The sequence below is a fragment of the Diabrotica undecimpunctata genome, chromosome 1 (genome assembly GCF_040954645.1).
Source record: "Diabrotica undecimpunctata isolate CICGRU chromosome 1, icDiaUnde3, whole genome shotgun sequence".
Taxonomy (NCBI): domain Eukaryota; kingdom Metazoa; phylum Arthropoda; class Insecta; order Coleoptera; family Chrysomelidae; genus Diabrotica; species Diabrotica undecimpunctata.
Window position 1 is genome coordinate 177136054 of NC_092803.1, and position 25057 is coordinate 177161110.

Here is a 25057-nt window from a genome sequence, read left to right on the forward strand (position 1 = left end):
CCTTATATATTGTTTATAATTATATAACAGCAAGTTTTTAATTTTATGTTTCAGTGTAATCTCTGACAGTAAGAAGTAATCTTTTGTCACGAATATATAAATACATTCTGTAAGAGTAATAAATAAACAGTGTACATAAATCAAACAAGTGGGTTTAATTTCCTGTTACATTACTTATTCATTACAAAAGATCTTTGAGTGTCTTGGAAGGAGCAGAGGAGGAAGATAAAAGAACATCTACTGGAGGAAGATTAACCAAAACAAAATACAAAACATATTTTAATATAAAAAGCCAATGGATAGGCAAAGCAAGTGAAAGATGTAAATTACATAAGAAATGCAATTGATATATAAGCGATAATCCCACTTTTTAGTATGCTAATATTTTTAAGCTTCACGAATGGACTACTAAGCTCTGACGTCACAATGGGTGGGGGTTTTAAAAACCTTTCCAAAAATTTCCAATATGTATTTTATAATTGTATTTTCCCGATAAGAAGTTGGAACTATTGGTTTTTTTAATTGTTTGAAGAATAAATAAGGACTTTTGGTTAACAAAATTCATTCTGTGCGATTAGTATTATTTGTGGTTCGTGAATTAGTGAGGTAAGAATATCAAAGTATTAAGATATTTTATTTACTATGAATGTTCATATTTTAAGGTTATGCCATTGTTTGATTAAAACTTTACTGATTTTTTTACTGCCTTTCAAGATATTTTGTTGTTGTTTTTATCAGGGATATTTCAAAATTAATCAATAAATCATTGAATTTATTTACGAAGTCAAAAAATATTTAAATTAATCTCTTATTCTTTTTTAAGTGTTAGTGATTTTATCCCTTAAAATATAAACATTCATAGTAGATATCTCAATACTTTGATATTCTTACCTCACAAATTCATGAACAACAAATAATACCAATCGCACAGAATGAATGTTCAGAACCAAAAGTCCTTATTTATTCTTCAAACAATTAAAGAACCAATATTTCCAACTTCTTGTGGGACAACTACACACAAATTGGAAATGTTTGGAAAGGTTTTTAAAACCCCCGCCCATTGTGACGCCAGACTTAAGTAGTCCATAGAAAACATATTTTTTAGGGAAATTTGAATAAAAAATATTGTGTTTATCCAACGCACTGCAGGTTTCGAATAAAAAAAAACTTATAACAGCCATGGAAATACGTTTTATTAACAATGTCTTTTAATTAATAATGTTTTAGCAAATTACACCTAAACTTAATTATTCCATTGTTTAGAAAAATATACACTTTTAAGCACAATTAACTGAAACAGCTATTCTTTATTTAATTCCATAATTATTTTAAGGATCTATTCGTATTAAAAATGACTAGGTTGATTATTTGGATAATTCTAATTCGATGATTTTTATAAAATTCGTGATTTTACGATACAGAAATAAATATGGAGCATTGTGTACCTGCGACCAATTATAAAAATATATAAAATAACAGTGCTTTACTTAAGTTTATCATCTTATAGCTTTAATGCACACGTTCAACAAAATAATCAATAAAGTAGATACGAAAATAGTAAAATTCCAAATTTAGTTTAGTAAACTTCTTCATATATTAATATCATTTTAACATTAATTCAAGATGGAACATGAAAAATCGTTTAGACTATTAGTAAGGCTCCGTATCAATATTTACATGTCATCAGAAGTTTTTATTTTATGTTATGTTGACCACTATATTATATTGACACTATCAGCCATTTTGCACTTAAATTATGCTAGGTATAGGTATGCTTGACCCTTTTGTGCGATTGAAAAAAAAATGGATCAAATGGTATTGTGCGGAAAAGAAAAATATGTTTTCCCAAGCACTTAAAATGTTGACTGTAAGCTTTTCACAGAGGCCAGAGAAGATGTTAATGACGACGCCCACCCTGGATTCACCACCACGTTGAAGCAGTAAAGAAAATGATTATGGGATATCTTCAAATCACTATTAGAATACACATTTTTGTAGGAAGGTTTGCTCATGAAAACTCATGGGTATTGTACAACGAATAACGTGCCAGCTCTCACGTAATTGTTTGTGGCAAACTAACACCTCTATGGAAGGTAGTTACTTCATCTTTTGCACGGATTGCACAGTCTGAGAGGCTTGCACCCCCTTAAATTGACATTCAGGTATATAATTCATTGGGGTGAGAGAGAATGATCATTGTATATCAGGGACCATTCCCTCAATGCTTCAGGCGCCAAATTGCTTGTCATGTGGAAGTCCCGGGTACAAGGACTTATATCCTATTCCAAATTTTGCAGAACAGCGTCAGGCGCAATCTCTACTTAGCATCTACGCAGCATACTTCTAACGTTTGATGATATATCTCTTGATATTTTGACCACTCTGGTCTCTTCCGTTCTATTTATGTGACTCCATTCTCTTTAATATCCATTCGTTTATATTTTATATAATACATCGTTTTGTCTTCATTGCTCTTTCGGCCTCTCAAAATATTTCCAGTAATTCTTATCAATATTCCCATCTCCTCCATTTCTAATAGCCGTTGTGTTATAGCTGTGTCGAGTATTGTTTCAGATGCATACATCATTATTCGTCATATACTGACTTTATAAATTTTCGATTTCATCTTAGTGTTAATATGACAGTTTCGCCATATATTGTCGTTAAGACTCTCACCTCTCCCTCACCAGGTCTTCATAACTGGAAAGTGTAATCCAGCCGATAATATAGCCAATGGGCAACGTGTTGGGACACCGTATATACTTAAAATAAAGAAAACACTATATATGTGAATCAATCAATCAAAATAAAGAAAACACTATATATGTGAATCAAAATATATTACTGTATTTCAATTTAAAAGCTTAATTACAAAACACAATTTGGTGAATGTTGGTTACAGGTACACAAGGTCCAAGTAAAAAAACTAATGCATATTTTATATACTGGGTGTCTCGTAGTATGCAAACGCGCTCATATTTGTGTACTCAATTAAGAAAAAAAATAAAAATCATGGTTTAGTACTAGATAAAAAGCTTTTCTGAAAAAGTATGAACAACAAATGATAAAAAAAACCAGAACACATCAAGAGCAGAAAAGTTAAGGGAACAAGGAACTCTCTCTCTCCAATGGCACTACATTCCAAATCGAGCCCTGGCCTCCTCTAAACTATGCCTCCAAACTTGCCGGGTCCGCCCTGATCCTCTGCAGGTTCTCACTTCATCATCCCACCTTTTCCGTGACCTCTCTTTTGGTCTTGCGCCCTGCATTTTACTACCTAGGCCTCCATTATCACTACATGATCAATTGGAATAAAATTTTCATGATTTCTCCTCGTTGGTTAGTAGAGACCACATAAAATTGTAAGTCATTCCAGGCAGCAGTTGACTAAAGTATTTGTTTGAATCTATTAATATGCGCATCGTAATGTGTCGGTAAAATCTTACACCAGGAATTCAACATTACAGAGTTTTTCACAAGGTGGAAAATGGATTCACCCATCATATCCTCCCGAAACCAAATAGCAGTTTAAGCAGTTGACAAAAGACATTTCTTTAACCTAAAAGAATGCAAGGACGGTGCCATCGGCGGAAAGCTCATGAAATGATCATCAATACTTTTCCATCAGAACAATGAAACTGCCCACAAAAAGTTTTGCTGGAACACCCACCTAAATCCTAGATTTGACACCCTTAGACTTCCATCTGTTTTCAAAACTGAAGCCATTCCTTGCTGGTCGCCGCTTTTCGTCCAAGAAGCTATTGCGACAGAGAAATTTGCAACACTTTCATATGAACACACTAAAAAAACGGGATAAGGGCATTGGAAGACCGTTGAATAAAATATATTGATATTAGAGAACTGAATTTCACCTTTACATTCATTAAATAAATTAAAAAATCCCCCCAACATTTTTATAACTAGCATAAGTAATATTGGCACCTTTTGTACTATACCTGATGTAAGGTTTGTTTAAATTGGTAAAATTACAATATGTATTTTTTTCAGCATTCAAAAGATTGTACTTTACCGGTAACCTGATGCTGACCAGAAAACTGTAGTGGTCAAAACCGGTCGTCGCTTACTAACTACAGAGATTGTGAGTTAGTTTGTCATTTATTTCTACTACATAGTTTTTCTTCAAAAAATTAATAATTGTTTTCACTAACAGGCCATGAACTTTTCATACAAACAACGTGTTATTCAATTGAAACACTTTTAGCTTTGTTTATACAGTCAAAGGGATGTTGACGGAATTGGAATAAAAAGCAAATAACAGTTTTCATAAAAGAAAACCTGAACAGTGTAGCTAAGCCGACTCTGTGCGCGACATCTACGCGCCCACTCGTAGCAAGTGTCAACGAGAGACAGATCCATGATGGCGAACAAAAATGGACAGTTTTTACGTTTTTAGTTTTTATTAGTTTTTGCCTGGTAACGACTGACAAACGATTTTCGGACTTGCATCGTAACAAACGTCAAGGTGGCCTCCTTTTTCCTTGGTTCAATGTTTATCTACTTTTCTTACAGTTACTACGATTCACTTATTTTCTGACTTCAGAATCCCCTGTTCCGTTTAGCGATCTGTAGACCCACGTCTCAAAGCTCGCCGTTGTGTCCTTGAAAACACCTGAGTGCATGGTGAACGTATTTAGACCTCGAAATCTTCGTCTAACTTATAATTCTAAGACAAATCTTTCCCTTTGGTTAATTTTTTGTTACCCACAGTAATACCCAACTTCTGGGTATCCTTTTTTTTTCATCCAGGTTCAATTTACATTAGGATATTATGTTTCGAATGTAGAATATGAATATTTTTAGAAGTTTTGCTAATAGTACTTACACACTGAGGCACCGCAAAAGTTATAGAAGTTATAGAATTTATTACAAATTAAAAAAACTTTATATCACTTGAACTGTTTTCCAGCTTTTAGAACGTATGACGTCACAACGATCACGTGACAAGTAGTGGATTTCTGGAGCAAAATTTTAAACAGAATATAAAATAAATATTTTTTACTATATTAGTTGTATTAAAAAGATAATCAACATTCCTATTATCAACAATTTGCTTAGATTGTCTTGCAACTGTCTACCTTTTGCAAACCCTTACATCGATTTGAGGACTTTTTCAACTCGGAGTTTACCCTTAAGCTTCTCCGACTTATCGTAGCATGATAATATTTTCATTTAATCTACAGCTGCTTTACATAGCTGTCTGGATCTCTACAAACCAGCCTCCCAAAGTAAGTAGATACGCTGCGTTTCCTTAGATTTGTGCTCAATTATAATTATCAGGTGTATGACCTATTACTGCATTTTAACGCTACTGGTCAATTATCTTCAGTCAAGTACTTCCCCATTCGCAAGGATTTCCCTCAATCATGATATAGTCCATGATATCCTTAATATTCTCTAAGAGTTTTATATTACCATAAGAAAACCGTGTAGTTTCACAAAAGTACACTCTTTGCAAACTGTCAAAAAACCTACAGAAACAAATCTCGCTATACTAACAACCAGTTTCAATCTGAAAACAGCATATAGGAATTGTTACAATAATTTATACAACATACCCTGTATGTGTATGGGCGACGGGAGAGATCACAGAATCACAAACGCCAGAGATTATAATCAGATGAACAAAAACCACAGGAGAGGCATGTATCAAAACATTTTTATAGCAGCTTAAAGATATATAGACGCAATTAAATGGACCATAGTAATAAAGAAATTTGTATTTTTTTGTTGGCATAAGAAATCTTTGTTATATAAACAGTTAAAAAAACTTAAAAGTTATAACATATTCTGAGATACCCAATATATTCCGATTTATCTTTACCAAGATCTTTAATTAAATGAGACAAAGAGCACTCATAATATTTTGCTTTATCACACCATTTTTTGAGTTATACAATATTTTTAACAAATTACAATGAAAAAATGTTACTACCTTGTATAAAAATAAAATTAAGGTGCTTCTAAACCCAATATTAAAACCGTTAGTAATAGCATACATATACCTATTTACACAATTTCAAAAAATATTCTTATGCCAACTTTAAGGAAAGTTTTTTTTAATAAATTCACGTAGAATTCTCACACCCTTTTATTCAAATTTATAAAACGTTTGGTTGAACTATAACTATAAAAGAAATCTTTCCTTAAAGCGCAAATATACAATATATAGAGAATTCTAAATTATCAACATTTTTTGCAAGACGCCTTTTCAGGAAAAGCTTGATCTACATTGAAACGTTTTTAGCTGTTATTACCTATATATTTATAATTTTTTCATCTTAGATGGGTGATTACGTTTAAAAATTTCCAGATTTCAGGAATTTTATGAGGCCCAGGCTTCCAATTCTTTCATATCGTCATCATCTTCAACTTTTCCTGAAAAAGAAGAAAATATATATTTATAGCAACAATACTTGACACATTTCTTTAAACAAAACGCGTTAAGATATAGAACAGAGGACAAGAAAAACATAATAAAAGTTTTGTCTATTGTAGAATTTTTTTTGTCCCTTCTGTGTATTACAAAAATTTCCTTTCCTATTCCCACTGATCCACTGTTCAGCCTTGCTTAGAGTTTGCTCTGATACTGTGAGGAGTGTTTCTAATGTTTTTCCCAGAACAGCGCATTTGAGTCATTAGCTAAATTTACAATGTTTGAGAAACCACTATTTTTTATATAACTATAACAACACTGGTTAGAATTACCCTTCTTGAGCATATTACACGGTTGTCATTAGTGTCATTTCTTGTTGTTTCGTGGTGTGCAATGACGGCGGCTTTTAAAAACAAGACATTTTAAATGTTAAAATGTAAATTACATAAAAAACAATATTGAGCACCCAATAAAAATCATTTATTGTAATTGTACGATAATTAGTAAGTGAAGCAGAATTCATTGATATTACTACGGACTTAAGGTCCGTAGAAGTCGTACCGTCTTACTCCAGAAATGTCCCACGTTTTTTATTTAACATTTAGAATTGAGTATAAGATCTTTGAAAAAGCATAAACATTCCAATTGTATATTTATATTGGCAAATGCCACGAAGCGAAACGAATTGCTGTTTCTTTCTTATACCACAAATTCTCTCTTCCTTTGACAGGATTTTAAAACAATATACGAAAAAAATATTCAAACAGGCGTTAAGCGCGGAGAGAGAGAGCGTTTGGACACTAATAGCGAAGGAACGTAGGGACTTCACTTTCGTCTTTCGACACTTTTCAATGTCGGGAAGACATCTTGACCTCTAGCGGGCGAACAATTTCGTTAGTCCGCCAGAAAAAAAAAGGAGTGGAGTTTTTGTGCTTTTCTTTTTGACGAAGCTATATTATGATTTTCTGGTTTATCTCTTTAAATTATCTCGTTAATCTCATTAAATGAATTCGTATAGACTAAGAAGCGTATAGTGAAGTAAACATAATCTACTGTAAGATTTTTTTATTAAATTTTTGGTATTTCTATTAAAGAAAATTAACAAAAGCAAAAATTTTCTTAATGTATGCGTTCATGTATTACCAGTGGCCAGTGAGTTCTCCGACATACATCATATGACCATGAGCAAGATAAATTCTTATTTTATTTTCTGTTTCTGTATTAGCTAATTTAAGATCTGTCCAATTTGTTATCATACTAAGTTTTTGATCCAGCAATAAACATATTTAGTAAGTAACCACTTTGTATCATTTCTTTCCCTTGTAAAAACAAAGTAAAGAATGGAGAAAAATAATGAAAGATACACCCGAAATTGTAAAGTAAACCCAGAATGAGCGTAGCAGTTTCATAGTGAGATCTAATCGACCTTAAAAAAGTAATGCGGCACAACTCGTTATTTTAACGGTGTAAATCACTTTTTTAAGTACCGGGTGGTCCAATAAGAAGCTATCAACATGCGGTTTGCGCCATTTTGTTACGAATTTAATCCAGTTCCATTATAATTTACAATAAATAGGTGTTTCCATTAAACATTTTGAAGAAAAACAAATTTTAATTTTTTCTATTCGAAAGTACCCTCTACCCATGACAATTAAAACTAAATGCAATTGTTTTATAGTAGATGTAAATTAAATCATCCACACTCTTTCTAATGACACTAATTTCGTTAAAATCGGTTGATCCAAATCAAAGTTATTGGTATATATCCACAAATTCTTTCCCACTCTCCCCCGCCCTTTATTTGAAAAAATAAAAAAAAAGTACTTGAACAACTTTGTGCGGAATTTAAGCCTCTTTCTAGTCTACTTATTTAACACTTGGTATATTTGGGCATATTTCACAAAAAACTGGTTTTCAAATTTTTCTTCACAGGTTACACCCCCTAGCGGTTAACCCAGAAACTTGAAAGTTATTTCCAGCGATTTCTCTTGGCCACTTTTACTAAGGAATTTTTTATAACATGAATAGTTTCTGATATATAGCCGAGAGATCGGCTTATTGGACCACCCCGTATATACATTAACACAAATACTTACTAGCTGCTGGTTTAATTGGTTTATTAGCAACTGCATCAGTAGGCACAGCCGGCAGTTGAGTTGGACCTGGCACTTGAAGCAGGTCTTCTTCCAATCCTTCTTGTTCGAGCTCTTCTAATTCTTTCTCTAATTCATCATCGTCCAGATCGTCGGTGAATCCAACAGGATTGCTAATAGCGTTTGTGATTTCGTTGGCTATGTCGTGTTGTTCGGCTATGTCATCCATGATGTCGTGAACATCATCCACATTCCTGTAAACAACAAATTGGGTAATTTTATAATTAATAAAATAAGAGTTTTAATTTTCAGAAGATTGTCGCTTTATAAATATAAATGATAAAGACATGTTCAATTCTAAAGTCGGTTCGCTATATTTACGCGGGTTTCGGATTAAAAATTTTATTGTAAGTACCCAGTTTTAATTACCTGCTCTTTGGGGAAATATCAACTGGTCAAATGAAATGAAAAATAATCCATAACTTTTTTTAATTAAATAATAATGGAAAATCTTTTATATAATTGACAGTATAATAAGGAGAATTACTTCATTAATGGAGTCTAATGTGGCTAATATAAACCTAATAATAATTTTATATTACACTTCACACAGAAAATATGGTCTATGTATATTTGTTCCATGGAGAGAATTTCTAATGAAAAATAAAAAAATTTAACTTGCCAACAAAAATGAAAATCAGTCATTATCATCAAAAATATCATAATCGTTATCATCATCACTGTCATCACCATTAATTGTTATTATGATTGGACTTCTTTCGTTTATTTTATTTTCACGAGTCCACCAATCTTCTATTAGTTTCTCGCACTTGAATATACAGTTGCACCACACTTCTGGAGTTACAATTGAAAGTGCCTTTCGCCAAGTTTTCCGAACTGCGTCGTCGCTATAACCGTTAGGCCCAATATGGTTGTCATAATATTGTTTTGCTATTCCCCATATATATTCGATGGGATTAAACTGGCAATGATACGGTGGCAGACGTAAAACTTGATGACCCTAACTTTCAATAATCTGATCCACAACAAAGGTTTTTGGTTTTGCGTGGATATTTGCCAAGCGTAATAATTCTGATTTTAAAATATGTTGTGTAAATGGTATATGTTCCTTTGTCAACCATTCTTTAATTTTATTAACAGTCCAAGAATTCGTTGGACTTTTGTTTAATACTTCAGAATGGTAAGGTGCATTGTCTAAAATAATTAAGCTGGGCTCACTTAAACCTGGGAGAAGTTTTTCATGTAACCATTTTACAAACATTTCTGTGTTCATATTATCGTGATAGTCACTTGATTTTGATTTAGATGAAAATATTAAATCAGCACCTTCTATAAAACCCGATTTCCCTCCTGCATGTAAAATTATGTGTCGCTTCCCTTCTCCATCAGTATGTTTGATAGACTTTACGTTATCATCTTGCCATATTCTCTTGGTTGCACCCCTAGAAAATATCCATGTTTCGTCTAAATATATAAAATTTTCCCTTTCTTCTTTTAATTTAGAATATTTTCTTAGAAAGTTAATTCTTTTATGCACAACAGAACTTCTTTCACAAAGGGCTTTTCTGTTATCCTCCTTTTGAAATTTGAAACCCAAATTATGTATCACTTGCCATAGACTTGTTCTGCCAATTTCGTCAAATTTTCTATCTTTTAATTCCGAGAGAATTGTATTTAAGGTCACATGTTCCTTGTTGGCTCGCATTCGATAAATGGTATCACGAATTTCAAATTTTTTTCCATCTGGAATATCTTTCGTTTTCAATGATAGGCGAGTTTTTCGGTGATCTTCTTTCGGCCGTTCATTATTGCGATTTTGTAATACTCCTCTTAGTTTGGTTTCACTAATTCCTAGAGCATCACATACGCGTTGTTGAACAGACATTACCGATTTTAAAGGACCGCCATTTTCTTTTTCATCCGTAAAATACTTATGTACACTATAAATTAGACTATCTACATCTACCACACGTCTAAGCATTTTTAAATATTTCCACCAAACATACAATGTCAACACTGGCAAAGAATCAATTCAACTGCAATATTGTAACAAATTTATACCTACCCTAATGTTATTTTAATATATTTTAAAATATGACCATTAATGCAGTTTTTACCTAATTTTCTGGGAAGTCGTTTACTGCAACTGGTTATCAATGAGTCATTAGCATAATTTTGTTAATCCGAAACCCGCGTAAATATAGCGAACCGACTATAATGTTTAGGGTAAGGATATTTCAAAACTTCATGAAACTTTGAAATACGCATGTTTGAACAACAAAAAAAATGATTCCTAAAACATTAACCATTTTAATTTCATACTGAATTCAATATGAAGTATTAAAAACGACTGTCAAAAGAAACACAATAAATACTCAAACTATTTTACTAATGCAAAAATTAGTTTGAGTCTGTCTTGCTAAGAGAATGCACTGCAGACAATTAAATGTTTTCAGTAATGTCGGATTTCATAGTTTCGTTTGTAGATTGATGTCACCAAATGAGTCAGGTCCTAAGACCAATACTTTAGGACAGAAGGTAACTAAGGTGATGAACAATATTTAAACCATAAAAAAATATTATAAATTAAAGTAAAACTTAGATTAAGTGTTATTGTCCAGACCAAGGAAGACTATTGAAGATTCAATACAGGCCCTCTAACATGAACCTCAGCAAATATCATCATTGGGAAATTTTAACTCCCAAACTCGGACAGGCTACAGTTGAGAATGTTGTGAAAGACCCGTCTTAGAACAAGAAATGAAAGGGGAGGAAGGTTAATCCAGTTCTGTCAAAGACGGACATGGATTCCACGAATCCATTTTTTGAATTCCTTTATCAACATAAACAAAAGGTTCTCTCGAGAGAGCAGGCAGGATGCCGATCAAATTATGGTACCAATGATCACCTCCATACAGTAAAGACACTCATTGAAAAATCCATAGAATACAACAAACCTCTTGTCCTTACTTTCATAGATTTTCATAAAACGTTCGACACGATCGAAATAGACAGTTAAAATATGACTGTTAAGATACACGATAAAACCCGACCAATAAAAATAAAACGTGGGAAAAGGCAAGGAGATACATTGTCACCGAAATTATTCATAACGGCATTAGAGTATGCCTTTAAGATGGTCAAATGGGACCACAGAGGAGTAACAATAGACGACGAAAAGCTTAACCATCTCCGTTTCGCAGATGATATTGTTCTTATCACAGATAATTTAGGAAAAGCCACAGATATGTTAAATGAATTGGACTTTGCATGTTCGAAGGTGGGTCTCAGAATCAACTTGATAAACTAAGTTTATGACAAATGTGGTTCCCAATAACCATTTTACTATTCAAGACAAAGTAGTAGAACTGGTGGAGAAATATATGTATTTGGGTCATGAAATAAGAATCAACAGGTTAGCCTCAAAAGAAAAGTATTTGACCAATGCGTATTACCGATCATGACCTATGGGGCGGAAACTATGACTCTAACCAAGACTATGGCTTCGAAATTGAGAGTAGCACAGAGACGAATGGAACGGTCTATGCTGGGAGTGACGTTGCGGGACCGATTAAGAAACGAAGATCTGCGAAGAAGGACGAGTATTGCTGATGTTGTGGAATGCATAGAGGAAATGGAACTGGGCAGGTCATCTACACGTTGGGCTGACGACGTCAGGCGTATCACCAAAAATTGGCAACAAAGAGCACAAAATCGTAAAGAATGGAGGAGTTTAAGGGAGGCCTATGTCCAGCAGTGGACGTGATAAATGAAGGCTGGATGATAATGATGATGATGAAACAAAAGGTTGATACATTCTAGCACCTTTTGCAAAAACGTATCCAGGCGCAGATGTATTTTGTTATTTCTTTAAACACCTTTTGATACACTAATTCTATTGTTATGTGTCATTTTTCTCTATAAATAAAATAAATTTTTATGGTCAACTTTACGAATCAAACTAGGAACATGAATTAATTATAGTAATACTTACAAGTTCTTATGAGCTTTCTTAAGGGCATCTGCAGCATTTTTCATAGAATCTAATACAGCAGTATTTGTGCTAGCTCCTTCGAGGGCTTCCCTCTGCATTTCAATAGTTGTAAGGGTTCCATCTATTTGTAGTTGGGTCTTTTCCAATCGTTTCTTCTTTTTGAGGGCTTGGAGTGCAACTATAAATTATGATGTTATTGTATTAGTACAGTTGAAATCAAATTTTTGAACATTTAGTCATCCAATAGAGATAGATGAAGACAATAACAAATATATAGAAACGCTACGGTGCAAACTAAGTAAGTACATAATGGAAGATTATATAAAAACAAAGAGTCACAAATGGTATCAATGGTCAAGTACTCCATTCTAAGACATGGAGAATCAAGGAAGATAGTGTAAGATCAAGGTAAAGTTTTTGCCAAAAATTTGCCCATTATTACATATTGAACAACTAAATTCCACAGCATATTATGAAACTGTTCTTCTTCTTATTGCGCCGTCTCTTTATAAACTGCAACATGAAAGATTTCTGTGGATGAACAGTCAAATCATCTCCTCAGGTATTTCAGCCACGAGTTCTGGCATCTTCCAACTGAACTTTTTTATTCATGTGACCATATAGTCATAGAAAAGGAAGATACGAGAGTCACAATTTATAAAGAAGGAAAAATAATATAAGTTCATAAAAAATGAGCTAAATTTCAACTTAAGCCTTTCAAAAAGATATTGACACTATGTAGTAGAATAGAATAGAAAACTTCCAATAAACTTGTACTAGAACCAAAATACCAGAGTAAGGATCGAAATCGATGTTATATATTTCCTATACTGTTGTACGGAGTTGAGTCGTGGACTCTCACAGACGCTACCTGCAAGAAAATTGAGGCTTTCGAAATGTGGTTTTATTGTCGAATCATGAAGATACCCTATACCGACCAAGTTACTAACACGGACATTTTATTAAGAATGCAAAAAGGAAAAGAGTTGTTAACCCCAATAAAAACAGCCAAAATCGAATACCTCGGTCACATCATGAGGAACAGCGAAAGATATGGGTTGCTGCAATTAATTCTGTAAGGAAAAGTAGAAGGAAAACGCGGACAGGAAAGCGAAAGAATTCCTGGCTGAAAAATCTACGTACGTGTTTCAACACAAGAGCCATAAATCTTTTCAGAGCAGCAGTACGCAAAGTATAGATTACCATGATGGTCGATAACATCCGAAACAGATAGGTACTACAAGAAGAAGAATCGAAAGTTCCATGTCTGCAGAAGTAGAAATTAGGAAAGGAGTTAGGCAAGGATGTATTTTGTCACCTTTGCTATTTAATTTTTATTCCAAGTTTCTATTTCAAGAGGCACTGGAGGATTGCAAGGATGAATGGAGTAAATATCAACAGCTTCAGATACCCGGATGATATGGTGTTGATTGCAGATTCTGACTTGGGTCTATGAAGACTCATCAAGAGGAACAACTGGATCTGTGAGCAATTTCGTATGAAATTAAACATTAAGAAAACCAAAGTGATGTCAATCTGAAAAAACCAAAATGTACCTCAACCTTGCACAATAAATGGGCACATTTTAGAACAGGACAACAAGTTCAAGTACCTGGGATATTGGATCGATAGCAGTCTAAATTCTAGTCTAAAGTCTAATTAACCACATTTCGAAGGCATACACCAAGGTTATTTACAACAGAATAAGCAAAAAATGCGAGGATAACATTGGAGATTCGCAGTTTGGGTTTCGGAATTCTCTTGGGAAAAGAGAAGCACTTTTTAGTCTACAGGTACTTATCCAGCGCTGCAGAGATATGAACAAAGACGTGTACATATGCTTTATAGACTACGCAAAAGCATTCGATAACGTAAAGCACGAAAAGATAATTGAAGTTCTCCATAAGATCGGAGTCGACTACAGAGACATTCGAACAATAGCGAGTCTCTATTGGGGCCAAACAGCTAAAGTGAAAGTAGGATCTACATTTACCAATAAAATTGAGATCAAGAAAGGGGTACGACAGGGCTGTATCTTGTCTCCTATTCTCTTTAATATATACTCAGAAGAAGTATTTAAGACAGCGCTGGAGGAAAGCACAGAAGGCATAAAGATAAACGGAGAAATAATTAATAACATAAGGTATGCTGATGACACTGTGATTCTAGCAGGTAGCATGGAGGAACTGAGTTGCCTAATGAGTAAGATACAAAAAACAAGTGCACAATAAGGACTCAGACTAAATATCACAAAAACCAAATGGATGTTAGTAAGCAAAACCCAACAACCACCACAGCAACTGATATTAGACGATGAAAGAATTGAACACGTGGATTCGTACATCTACTTGGGAACAACAGTTAACTCAAATTGGGATCAAGCGAAGGAAATCCGTATAAGAGTAGAAAAGGCAAGAGCATCGTTCACTAGCATGAAGCAAATTTTCACCTCTAAAAGCCTCACCCTACCTCTCAAAATTCGACTTCTGAAATGTTATGTATTCCCGGTTTTGTTATATGGAATGGAGGCGTGGACAATGACCGCAACATTGATGAAAAAAGTAGAGGCCTTCGAAATGTGGGCTTACCGACGTATATTACGTATATCCTGGACTGAGCACGTGACCAACGAAGAGGTACTACGCCGGATAGGTAAAGAGAGAGAGGTAGGAATAAGTATAAAGAAAAGAAAGTTGGAATACTTGGGTCACGTTATGAGACACAATAAATATAGAGTACTACAACTGATCGTCCAAGGGAAAATAGACAGCAGAAGGGGTCCAGGGAGGAGAAGACACTCGTGGCTCCAAAACTTGCGGCAATGGTTCGGATTGTCATCTGCTGAACTATTCAGATCTGCCGCAAACAAAGTCAGAATAGCCATGTTGATTGCCAACGTTCGGAACGGACAAGGCACATGAAGAAGAAGAAGCAGTCTAAAACTGAAAATTCGACTACATTTATCAAAATACTACATCTGGTCAACTCTTTTCTAAGCATTTGAAACATGGACCCTTAAAACATCAATGGTAAATAAATTGGAGGACTTTGAAATGTGGATCTACCAGAGAATCCTCAAGATTTCATGGACATTGCATAGCTCAAATGAAGAAGTACAGATTAGAATAGGCAAAGAACAAGAATTTTTCAACACCGTAAAAGTTAGAAAAACATCATACCTAGGTCACATGCTGAGAAATAATAAGTATCAATATGCTCACCCGATGAAAGTGACAGAAAAAGTGGCTAAAAAACATCTGACAACGGACAGTGTTAAATTTCGAAAATAATTGAATACAGAGGAGAGTTTGCAATTGAAGTAGCCTAAATCCATTGGGGGCAGGGATTTTAAGAGGAAGAAGATGAAGAATAGAAAATGAAGATACCCTGAATTCACCATTCTAGAGATAATACATTATCATAGGCAATAAAATTATATACAGTAGACTCCCTCTATAACGAGAACTGAAATGACAGACTAATTACCTCGTTATAAGCCGATCTCGTTATATCAGACAATAATAATACTGTGCATACATATGAATCTGTAGTTTTCTAAACCATTAGTTCCTATAGTGAAGCCATTCGAAGCAATATAAGATGCTAATAAATATTGTTTGAATAGCGTTTTTGAAAAAAAGTTATTTACTTTTATTGTCAATGAAATATATTAAAACATAAAAGAGTTGTTTACTTTTATTATCAATCATATACGTTAAAACAAAAAATCTGTACTTATATTTTTTTCCAACTACATAATGTATAAAGCGTATTTTCAAGGATAACATGAATTATTGCTTCTGCAATTTTAAGAACTCTGTCATTTTTAACTGCTTTAAATGGTCCAGTATCATTCTATCATATATTTTCTATGTGAAACAGTTGTATTTATTCATTGTAAAGAAGTTTATTGCGGGCTGCAGTTAAGTTTATTGAGGGGCTGTTTGAAAAGGTATTTATTTATTTCACGGGGCATCTAATGTATCTCGTTATAAGCGAAACCTCGTAATAACCGTGTTCGTTATAGAGGGAGTATACTGTATTTTAATTGTACATAAAATAAATGTCAATTGTAATTATTATGGGCAGAAATACTCTGAAAGCCCTCTTGGAGCACCCAATAAACATGTTTCTCTCTGTTGAACCAAATTATTGTGTGAATAAAGACATCTAGTACAATCTAGACAAATGTATATATTTGTATACTTATATATTTTTTTGGTTTTTGTCTAAGTAGTAATATAAAATTTTTTTAATAATAACACAAATTTTTTTCAACCTACAGGCAGATGTAGTACTGTGTAATTGCCCTGTAGAAGTAATAAATGCAAAATCTAATAATTATTAGATTCAATCACCTCTAGAATACACAAACTATTTCGCAAAGCAGAAAAACGATGTGTTATCGTTTCTGTATTGCAAAATTGACAATCATTACATATGTTCTTTCTTTGTAAAAGGCTTTTCTTTAATCACAATAAATTAGACTATTGTAAAGACCACACGGAAATGAACAGTTTTTAAGATAATTACCTGGACTGTTATTAGTTGTTATTCTCCTGTAAAATCCTAATAAGAATTGTGATGTCAACCTACTTATGACAAATGTCCTTCAACCTGTCCTATGCCAATTCCAAGATAAAGAGAGAATAATATCGAAATATTTATAAAATGAAATAACAGGTGTAACATATAAAGGCAATTCAACTAAAGTCACACAAGAATATTTTATGACCTGAGCTGTTTATGACCTTATCTTAATCCTCCCACTGTGCTACCAGATAAAACTAAGATAAAATGTATTATGAATTGGTTATATACTCCATTTTAAAAATGTACAATTAGGTAAAGAAAATTATGGAAAGAAATGGGGAATCATAAATATATGCCAAGATAATACATAGTAAATATTACTACACTGCCCTATTAAGAAAGAACCCTGTATCTCCACTATAGCGAGTTTTGAGAAAAACGCGATTAAAGATTTTTGTTTAATCCCTTGTGCTTTTGGTACAATAATAACACAAAATCATTTAGGGTAGAGTGTGTAGCGTAGTTAACTTTTTTCAAAAAAAAAAAAAATTGCAAAATTAGCATATGGACATTAGTTATGCAACATACGGACTAACAAAGCAAAGAATTATGTCAAGTTTACTTAGCTAAAACCACTTATTATCCAAATTTGTCTTAAGCTTGGTTTTAACTATGTAATTATTATAAAATTTATATAACTGCCTCGAAAGGCAAAACATTTGTTAACATAAGTATTTACGAAAAACATTTATTTAAAAATACAAAATGAAAATTATTAATCGGAAGTTGGCAATTCTTCCCAAAATTGATGGCGGTTCGCCTGTATAATTTGACCTAAGTTTTTTAATATTTGTTCTTTTCTCTTCTTAACAATACCAAAAGGTTTTCTCACAGGTGTGAGGTCCTTTATCCCAGATTTTAACACTCTGGCCTGCAAAAAGTCCATCTCTATTAACTCATCGCTAACGTCAATCTTAACGTGTAAAATCTTGCTCTCTCTCTTCACAATTACTTTAACAATTTGTGATAGGTAAATACGTGACTCTGTTTTCTTTAATTTTGACTGTGATGATAAGTCTTTCCAGAAAAGAAAATCGGAAACCCCCATTTCTTTCACCACCACACGATTCAAATTACACGTTTTAACGGCCTCGACGAAATCATGATACTCATAAACTTTCTTCTTTTTCTTTAACGATAGTTCCACTTGGTGCTGGAAACTATTAGCGGTGTTGCTTTATTGCTTAGAAAAAACCTCACATATCGTTTTATCCTACGTTAAAAACCCATATCTGCTGAGCATATACCAGGTTTTTACTACGAAGCGTTAAATGCCTGGTTTATACTAAGCATAATAAATGCCTAGTAAAATACCTCTATATGGGTTTTTCTCTATGTGAAATTGTTATATAATTCATAATTATTCATATGGTGCAAATATCCCAATTTTTCAAATTTTGGAGATACGGGGTTCATTCTTAGTAGGGCAGTACACTAATATGATAATTTTAAAAGGAAGACAGTCATATCATAAAGAGATAGATGTATAAAAATCAGGGGAAGCTAAGGCAGGAAATAAAATATCTCAATATAACAAAGTGAGAAGTGGAATGTTTGAATGAAACTTAAAAAAACACACACAGATCACAGGACAATATTACATAACCAAAATGGGAACACATAATATTCACCATGGTAATTGTCAGAAGCAGCTTTATTAAGACTACTACTACTACTATAAACATTAAAAAAAAAACGTTTATTATCATATACAGCGACAGATTACTCAAAATGCATATTCAAAATACTCCATGTTTTGATAAAATCCATTTATCCCTGTCAAAATATTCTTACTTGTAGTTGAAGGTTTCAAGATTATAAAGCTTTTTATAGAATTGCAATTAATTAAGTAGTTTTTTAGAAAAAAATTCTCAAAAATCACTAATTAAGGAATTTTTTTCAACAAAAAATTGCAAATAACTCGAAAAGGAAGCATTTTTCGAGAGATTACCAAGATAGAAAAAGTATTTATTTCAATGAGATACACCTAAAATTTTACTCAAGGTGATTCAGAAAATGGTTTTTTTGTTATAAATTATTTGTTAATATCAATTTCCGGCTCACAAAAATAGAAAAAAATACATTTGAACTTGAAAAAATATATAAAATTAAATAAAAAAGGTTTGGTGCAAGAGAAATGCAAAAAAAATTAGTCAGTTTATACTCTGCTTATAGGGGTAAACCGCTCGCCTATATAGCTTACAAACACTTACAATGAAGTAAAAACTTGTGATGTTTGATGGCATATATTTTTATTAAAATAAATGTTTTAGATTTATCCAAAGGGATTCCTATTATCTCCAAAACGTTTTTGGTCCAGTAGGACCATCATTAATGAAACATCTTAGAAGTAGTTGAAACTAGCCACTTATATAGGTGTAATAACCTTTAGATTACATGATAAACTTATTAGATTATAATCATATAGTCACATGGTCAATGTCATAGGATATCACTTTAGGGAACTTACATCTCCCTCCTCGAGAAATGGATGTTCACATCCAACGATTAAAACCAGCCAACTCAGCTGGTTGGCAGATTATACCTATATAAGTGACTAGTTTCAACTACTTCTAAGATTTTTCACTGATGATGGACCTACTGAACCAAAAATGTTTTGGAAATAATTTTAATGTTTGAATTTTTTAATAAAAATATATACCATCATATATCTGAAGTTTTCTTCACAGTACCTAAGTCTTTAATATAAAAATAATCTGCATAATAGAGAATATTAATCAGTAAAAGAAGAATCTATAGACAAAAAATGGCAGCAGAATGATTCATGACAATTGAAATATAACATGAAGAGCAGCAAAACTCAAATCATTGTATAAAACCAAAAATATGCCATTTTTCTTACAAAAAAAAAGGAGAAATATGGTATTGAGCATTTCACCTAAAACAGAAATCATTCAAATCTATAAAACATTCAAAAACATGAACATAACAAATAAAAAATAAATAAAACTTTCAGTTTAGCTAATTAATTATAAATATGGAAGAAAAGTGCAAAAGAAAGAAGAATATAAAATAAAAACTACAGTATGACTTCTACAGGTGTCCGTCAGGGGTTTATATTATCCTCACTCCTATTCAATATTTATTCCGAAGAAATATTTAACAAATGTATGGAAAATGCAAATGAGAGCATAAAAATAAACGGTGAGTTAACGAACAATATAAGATATGCCGACGACACGGTGATCCTTGTCAGTACCATAGACGAATTACAGCAGGTAATGGAAAGAGTTTATTCAGTTAGTGAGGAATACGGCCTGAGCCTCAATTTCAAGAAGACAAAGTGGATGCTGATAAGCAGGAAGCAACAGCCTGCTCGAAAGTTACGGATAAGTAACATACTACTTGACCATGTAGAATCTTATGTGTACCTTGGCACCAACGTAAATGCAAAATGGGAACTAGCCACAGAAATTAAGGCGAGAATAGAACGAGCTAGAGCAGCATTTAGCAATATGAAAAAGCTCCTCATAAGCAGGGATTTGTCTCTTCCCCTAAAACTATGTCTAGTTAAATGCTACATTTTTCCGATCTTACTGTATGGTGTGGAGGCCTGGACGCTGACGGAGACGCTCACGAGAAAACTAGAAGCATTCGAAATGTGGGTGTACTGACGCATTCTTCATATATCCTGGACCGAACATGTCACCAACATAGAGGTAATCCAAAGAATCGGAAAGGAGAAAGAAATCGTGAATACAATTAAACAAAGAAAGCTTGAATATCTAGGCCACATATTGAGAAACGATAGGTACCGTCTACTGCAATTGATTGTCCAGGGAAAAATAGACAGTAAGCGAGGGCCAGGCAGGAGAAGACACTCGTGGCTCCAAAATCTGAGGAAGTGGTTCGGGCTCACATAGATCTAACTATTCAGAAGCGCTGCAAACAAGATCAGAATTGCCATGTTAACCCTTTCGGTCACGCTTTTTTTTAGTGTAATGAAATATATTTTGGTAATAATTCCAAATTATTCCTAGTTATGGTACTCTTTTGTAAGGTAATGTCTTTTGGTAGGAATATTAGCATTTTTTTTTAATAAAATAGGGCCCGTTTTTGATATTGTCAATTGACAAAATTGTGACTAACTGTAATATTTACTTAAAGGAAGTTAAAATTCTTATGTCGTCAATTGACGACACAGTGACTGAAAGGGTTAATAGCCAACATTCGCAACGGACAGGGCACTTGAAGAAGAAGAGAAGATGACTTCTGCAACATGTTAGAATTAAAAAAGGAATTCAGATTAGATACAGTAAACAAGTTAAATGAGAGAAATCTTACAAAAAACTCATATCAGATACTTAACCAAATTAAATAAAATTATTCATATAATTATTTGTGTTACATGAATATTACAAACACAGATAAACTTGTTTAAAAATGTCTTGTTATATCTGTCTATTTCCATTTTTACATAGTTTATATGAAAAGTAGATGATATCATTAATGAACTTCCTATATAATATTATAAAATAGTATCATATCAATGGAAAGGGGACACAAACCTTGGTAAATAATTGCAAATGAGCAATACTCCTTCCATACTCAATATTATACAATTTTTACTTGCTTTATACTTTGCCACCTCTATACAAAAAGCCCAATGGGTTTTCAGTTACACTAAGAAACATATTAGCATTACATGCATAATGATTTATGTAAGTGTATAATATGTAGTAGGAAAAAAGCACTTTATGTGAAAAGCCGTCTGATGTTGCCAGAATTTATTTATTGATGAATCTTCTTATAGTTGATAGGTTTTGTCATGACTGAGTAAGTAGCCCAAGGATTAATGTTTCTCTAAATGTGGCAAACACGAAAACAATTGAACTTTCATGCAAGTATGTGTCAGTAAGTGTAGGAGTACAAAGTCTTTTGGATAATAGAAAATTTATCATATATTAAGAACTCTTTGGTACACAAGTAACAGTAAACAATATTTCATTTTTATGTTCGTATGGAAGATGTGTCTTTAGTAACTATAACTAATTATATAGTGTTTATTCATTATTTATTATTATCTGTAGACCAAGCTTTCAGAATGTAGATAAAATATCCCATGATATCTGGCACAAGTGACCTATTGTTCTGACACAAGTGACAACATCTGTAATAAACATACTTAGTAGAGCTATTACAGCCAAACACTTCTAAGTAATTTTTCTTTTGATGTCCATACAAAGGGCATATACTTATAAAGCTTGTAAACTCTTCTTTTGATCTTGTATTCGCTAGTAACATTCTTTTAAACATATTTTGAAAGATAATTCTGTTAAAGTATAGCAAAAAAAGAATATTTACTTAATCAATATGTTTGTGTGAAATTAAAAATATTTTCACTACTGATACTACCATATTTATCACAATGGTGACTCATTTATCACATCTCTTAGTGATTGTATGCAATAAACAATTTTTTTGTAGTCTAATTACCAATTTTCACATTATTACAACTGATAGGAAACAACTAATTTACTATTTAGAGAAATTTACAATAACTTGAAAAATCCCAGTGAGAATAGTACTTAATAAGGTCATTGATATTTTTTCAATCAATGTTATTAACGTGTGGAATATTAAAACAATACGAATGGAATGGTAAAAGTTATCCTTGAATAAGACTTGTTCATTAAGTATACAAGATCATATGAAATGATTTGTCCTTTAAGTGAGTAATAAGTAGTTTCTCAAAGGACATCCTTCTCTTGCACAATATCATTAATTTATCTTTTGCCAAAAAACCTTTAAATAATAAATGTATACACACCTCTTTTATTTTTCGACGCATTTTTCTTTGCTACTAAGGTAAATTCTTCTATCTTCTTCTCTAAAAAATCCTGTTTTTTTATTAACATTTCTTCAGTCTCTCTGAGTTTTTGAATAGCCTCCCCAGGACTGGGGGCCACTTCTTCCTTTTTCCCCCCGAACAGTTTTCCAAAAAAGCTCATTTTGCCCTTTTGTTAAGAAAAAAATATGAAACAAATTACTAATTCTTAAAAATTAGTCACCAGTGAAAATAGACAACTTCTGACGTTATCTGTCAGATGTGACAGTTACATCATCCTAAAGCCAGGTTTATTGTAATCACTGTCATTCAAAAGTCTACTTTTTTCTTGCTAAATATAGGTTTACACATCTCTTCTGTAACCAATGTTTATTATTTATTTCTTCTTGTGTATCAATTATTATATTTAGTTTTGGCCTTCAAACAATTGTTTCTTTATTTATTTTTAATGGGATTGATTTTATATTTTTAATGGGAATTAATCACAATTTCAGTTAAAAATACGTTTATTTTGACATTTCGATTTCCAATCTGGAAATTATTCAAGAGAGTGGAAATCGAAACGTCAAAACAAACGTATGTATTTTCAACTAAAACTGTGATTAATTCTGACTAAATATAGCAAATAATATTAAGTTGCCCCAAGAAAATGGCTACAGAATAGTATTAAGGCTGATTTATAAACTTTACGTTGGCGTTGGCGTTCGCCGTTGACCTTGACGCTGGCTATCATATACTGGATACTGGATTTGCATTTATAAACTTTCGGTTGGCGTTGGCGTTAAAGATCATTTCTACCCTTACATTTTTGAGTTGGTGTTATTAATTTTTGCTTGAAAATTAATACAATGGAAAATGAAAATGCTCCGTCTTTGTTAGGTGCAGTGGCACTTATACACGATACTTTGTATTAGAGCAGCACTGAGCCTTCCAAATAAAAGACAACGTCTATACAAACGGAGGCCCATTAACCAGAACAGAAAGACAAGAGGTAATTTTAATTATTATACAAATATAAAAACTGGAATACATAGCAGTTTTTAAATATACCAGGATGCAGGTTCCAGTATTTGAAAAATTACTGCAAATGGTAAAATCAAAAATAAATGTAAACTATCGCTCTGATGGAATTTCTAATACATAGGGAATATAAATTAAATTATCTAAACTATTTCATTTCACCAGCACGTGGAAATACAAACATAAACAAATAATTAGGTTACTTTTTCGGTATCGCTATTGGCTGCGATGACAAAGATACAGTTTTTTTTATGTTCTGTGATCGTGACTACAACCCAGAGATATGATATATTCTTTATCTATGGAGATATGTGTCTTACATATCTCTGCTACAACCACAGAAGGGTTGGTGTGTATTCTGTGCTACAACGGCCAACGGCAAAAGATAAAGTTGGTTCATCTTGAACGGAACCGAACGCCAACGCCAACGGGAACGATGTTTATAAATAGACATACGAGTTTCCGATTTGACCATGTTATAACGCTAACGTCAGCGCCAACGCCAACGTAAAGTTTATAAATCAGCCTTTATAAGTATTGCTTTCTTGACTGCTTCCGATCTGTAAACTTAAAAGCCAAATTAAGAATATATTTGCAAATGTAGTTATATAATTGATAGAAACTAAAAAGCCACAAGACATAGTTTCATATGAATTGTTTTTATTATTTTTAAAGTTTGTTTTTATCTTTCTTTATTTAATAAATAATACATAGTTCATTTTCATTCTTGAAGAGGCTACTTCAATTTTAAGTTTGTTTCACAAGATTTTCTGTATAGAATATACAAAGGTCTGGAATTAGTCTTTTGATTGGATAATATAAGAAGAGTTTAATCCTACGGTTCGTAGACTTACTACGGTTGCCTCTTCCGACTAACCAATGAACATTAAGCCCGAAATTACGTCACGAGAGTACAGTAATTTGAATCGTAACATTGTTAATCGTCGTTTTTATGCCTTTGATGTGTGGAAAATAGTAAAGATAGTTATAAAATAAAGATGTCTAGTGGATTATAATACCTCTCTTTCTCTTTGTCAACCATTTTACATCCACTCCTGAATGTAGGTCTCTCCCAATTGCTTCCATCTTTCTCTATCTTGCGCCAATCTAATCCACTGTTTGCCTGCCACTGT

The 25057-nt window shown here is 32.8% G+C and overlaps 1 protein-coding gene across 1 annotated transcript; it reads right to left on the reverse strand.

The window, feature by feature from the left end:
- Positions 1-1371: 1371 nt before the first annotated feature.
- shrb (charged multivesicular body protein shrub) lies at positions 1372-23170 on the reverse strand. The gene is made up of 4 exons (XM_072520631.1): positions 22887-23170; positions 12503-12680; positions 8491-8741; positions 1372-6396 (listed from the first exon to the last, which is right to left on the reverse strand). The coding sequence occupies exons 1-4, from the start codon at positions 23065-23067 to the stop codon at positions 6344-6346; spliced, it is 663 nt and encodes a 220-aa protein (XP_072376732.1). The 5' UTR covers positions 23068-23170; the 3' UTR covers positions 1372-6343.
- Between the last annotated feature and the right edge of the window lie 1887 nt (positions 23171-25057).

Coding starts and splice junctions, on each gene's coding strand:
- shrb (XM_072520631.1), bottom strand. CDS start 23,067: ATGAGCTTTTTTGGAAAACTGTTCGGGGGGAAAAAGGAAGAAGTGGCC. Junction 12,681..22,886: donor TGCGTCGAAAAATAAAAGAG/GTGTGTATACAT, acceptor CATAATTTATAG/TTGCACTCCAAGCCCTCAAA. Junction 8,742..12,502: donor AAGAAAGCTCATAAGAACTT/GTAAGTATTACT, acceptor TGTTGTTTACAG/GAATGTGGATGATGTTCACG.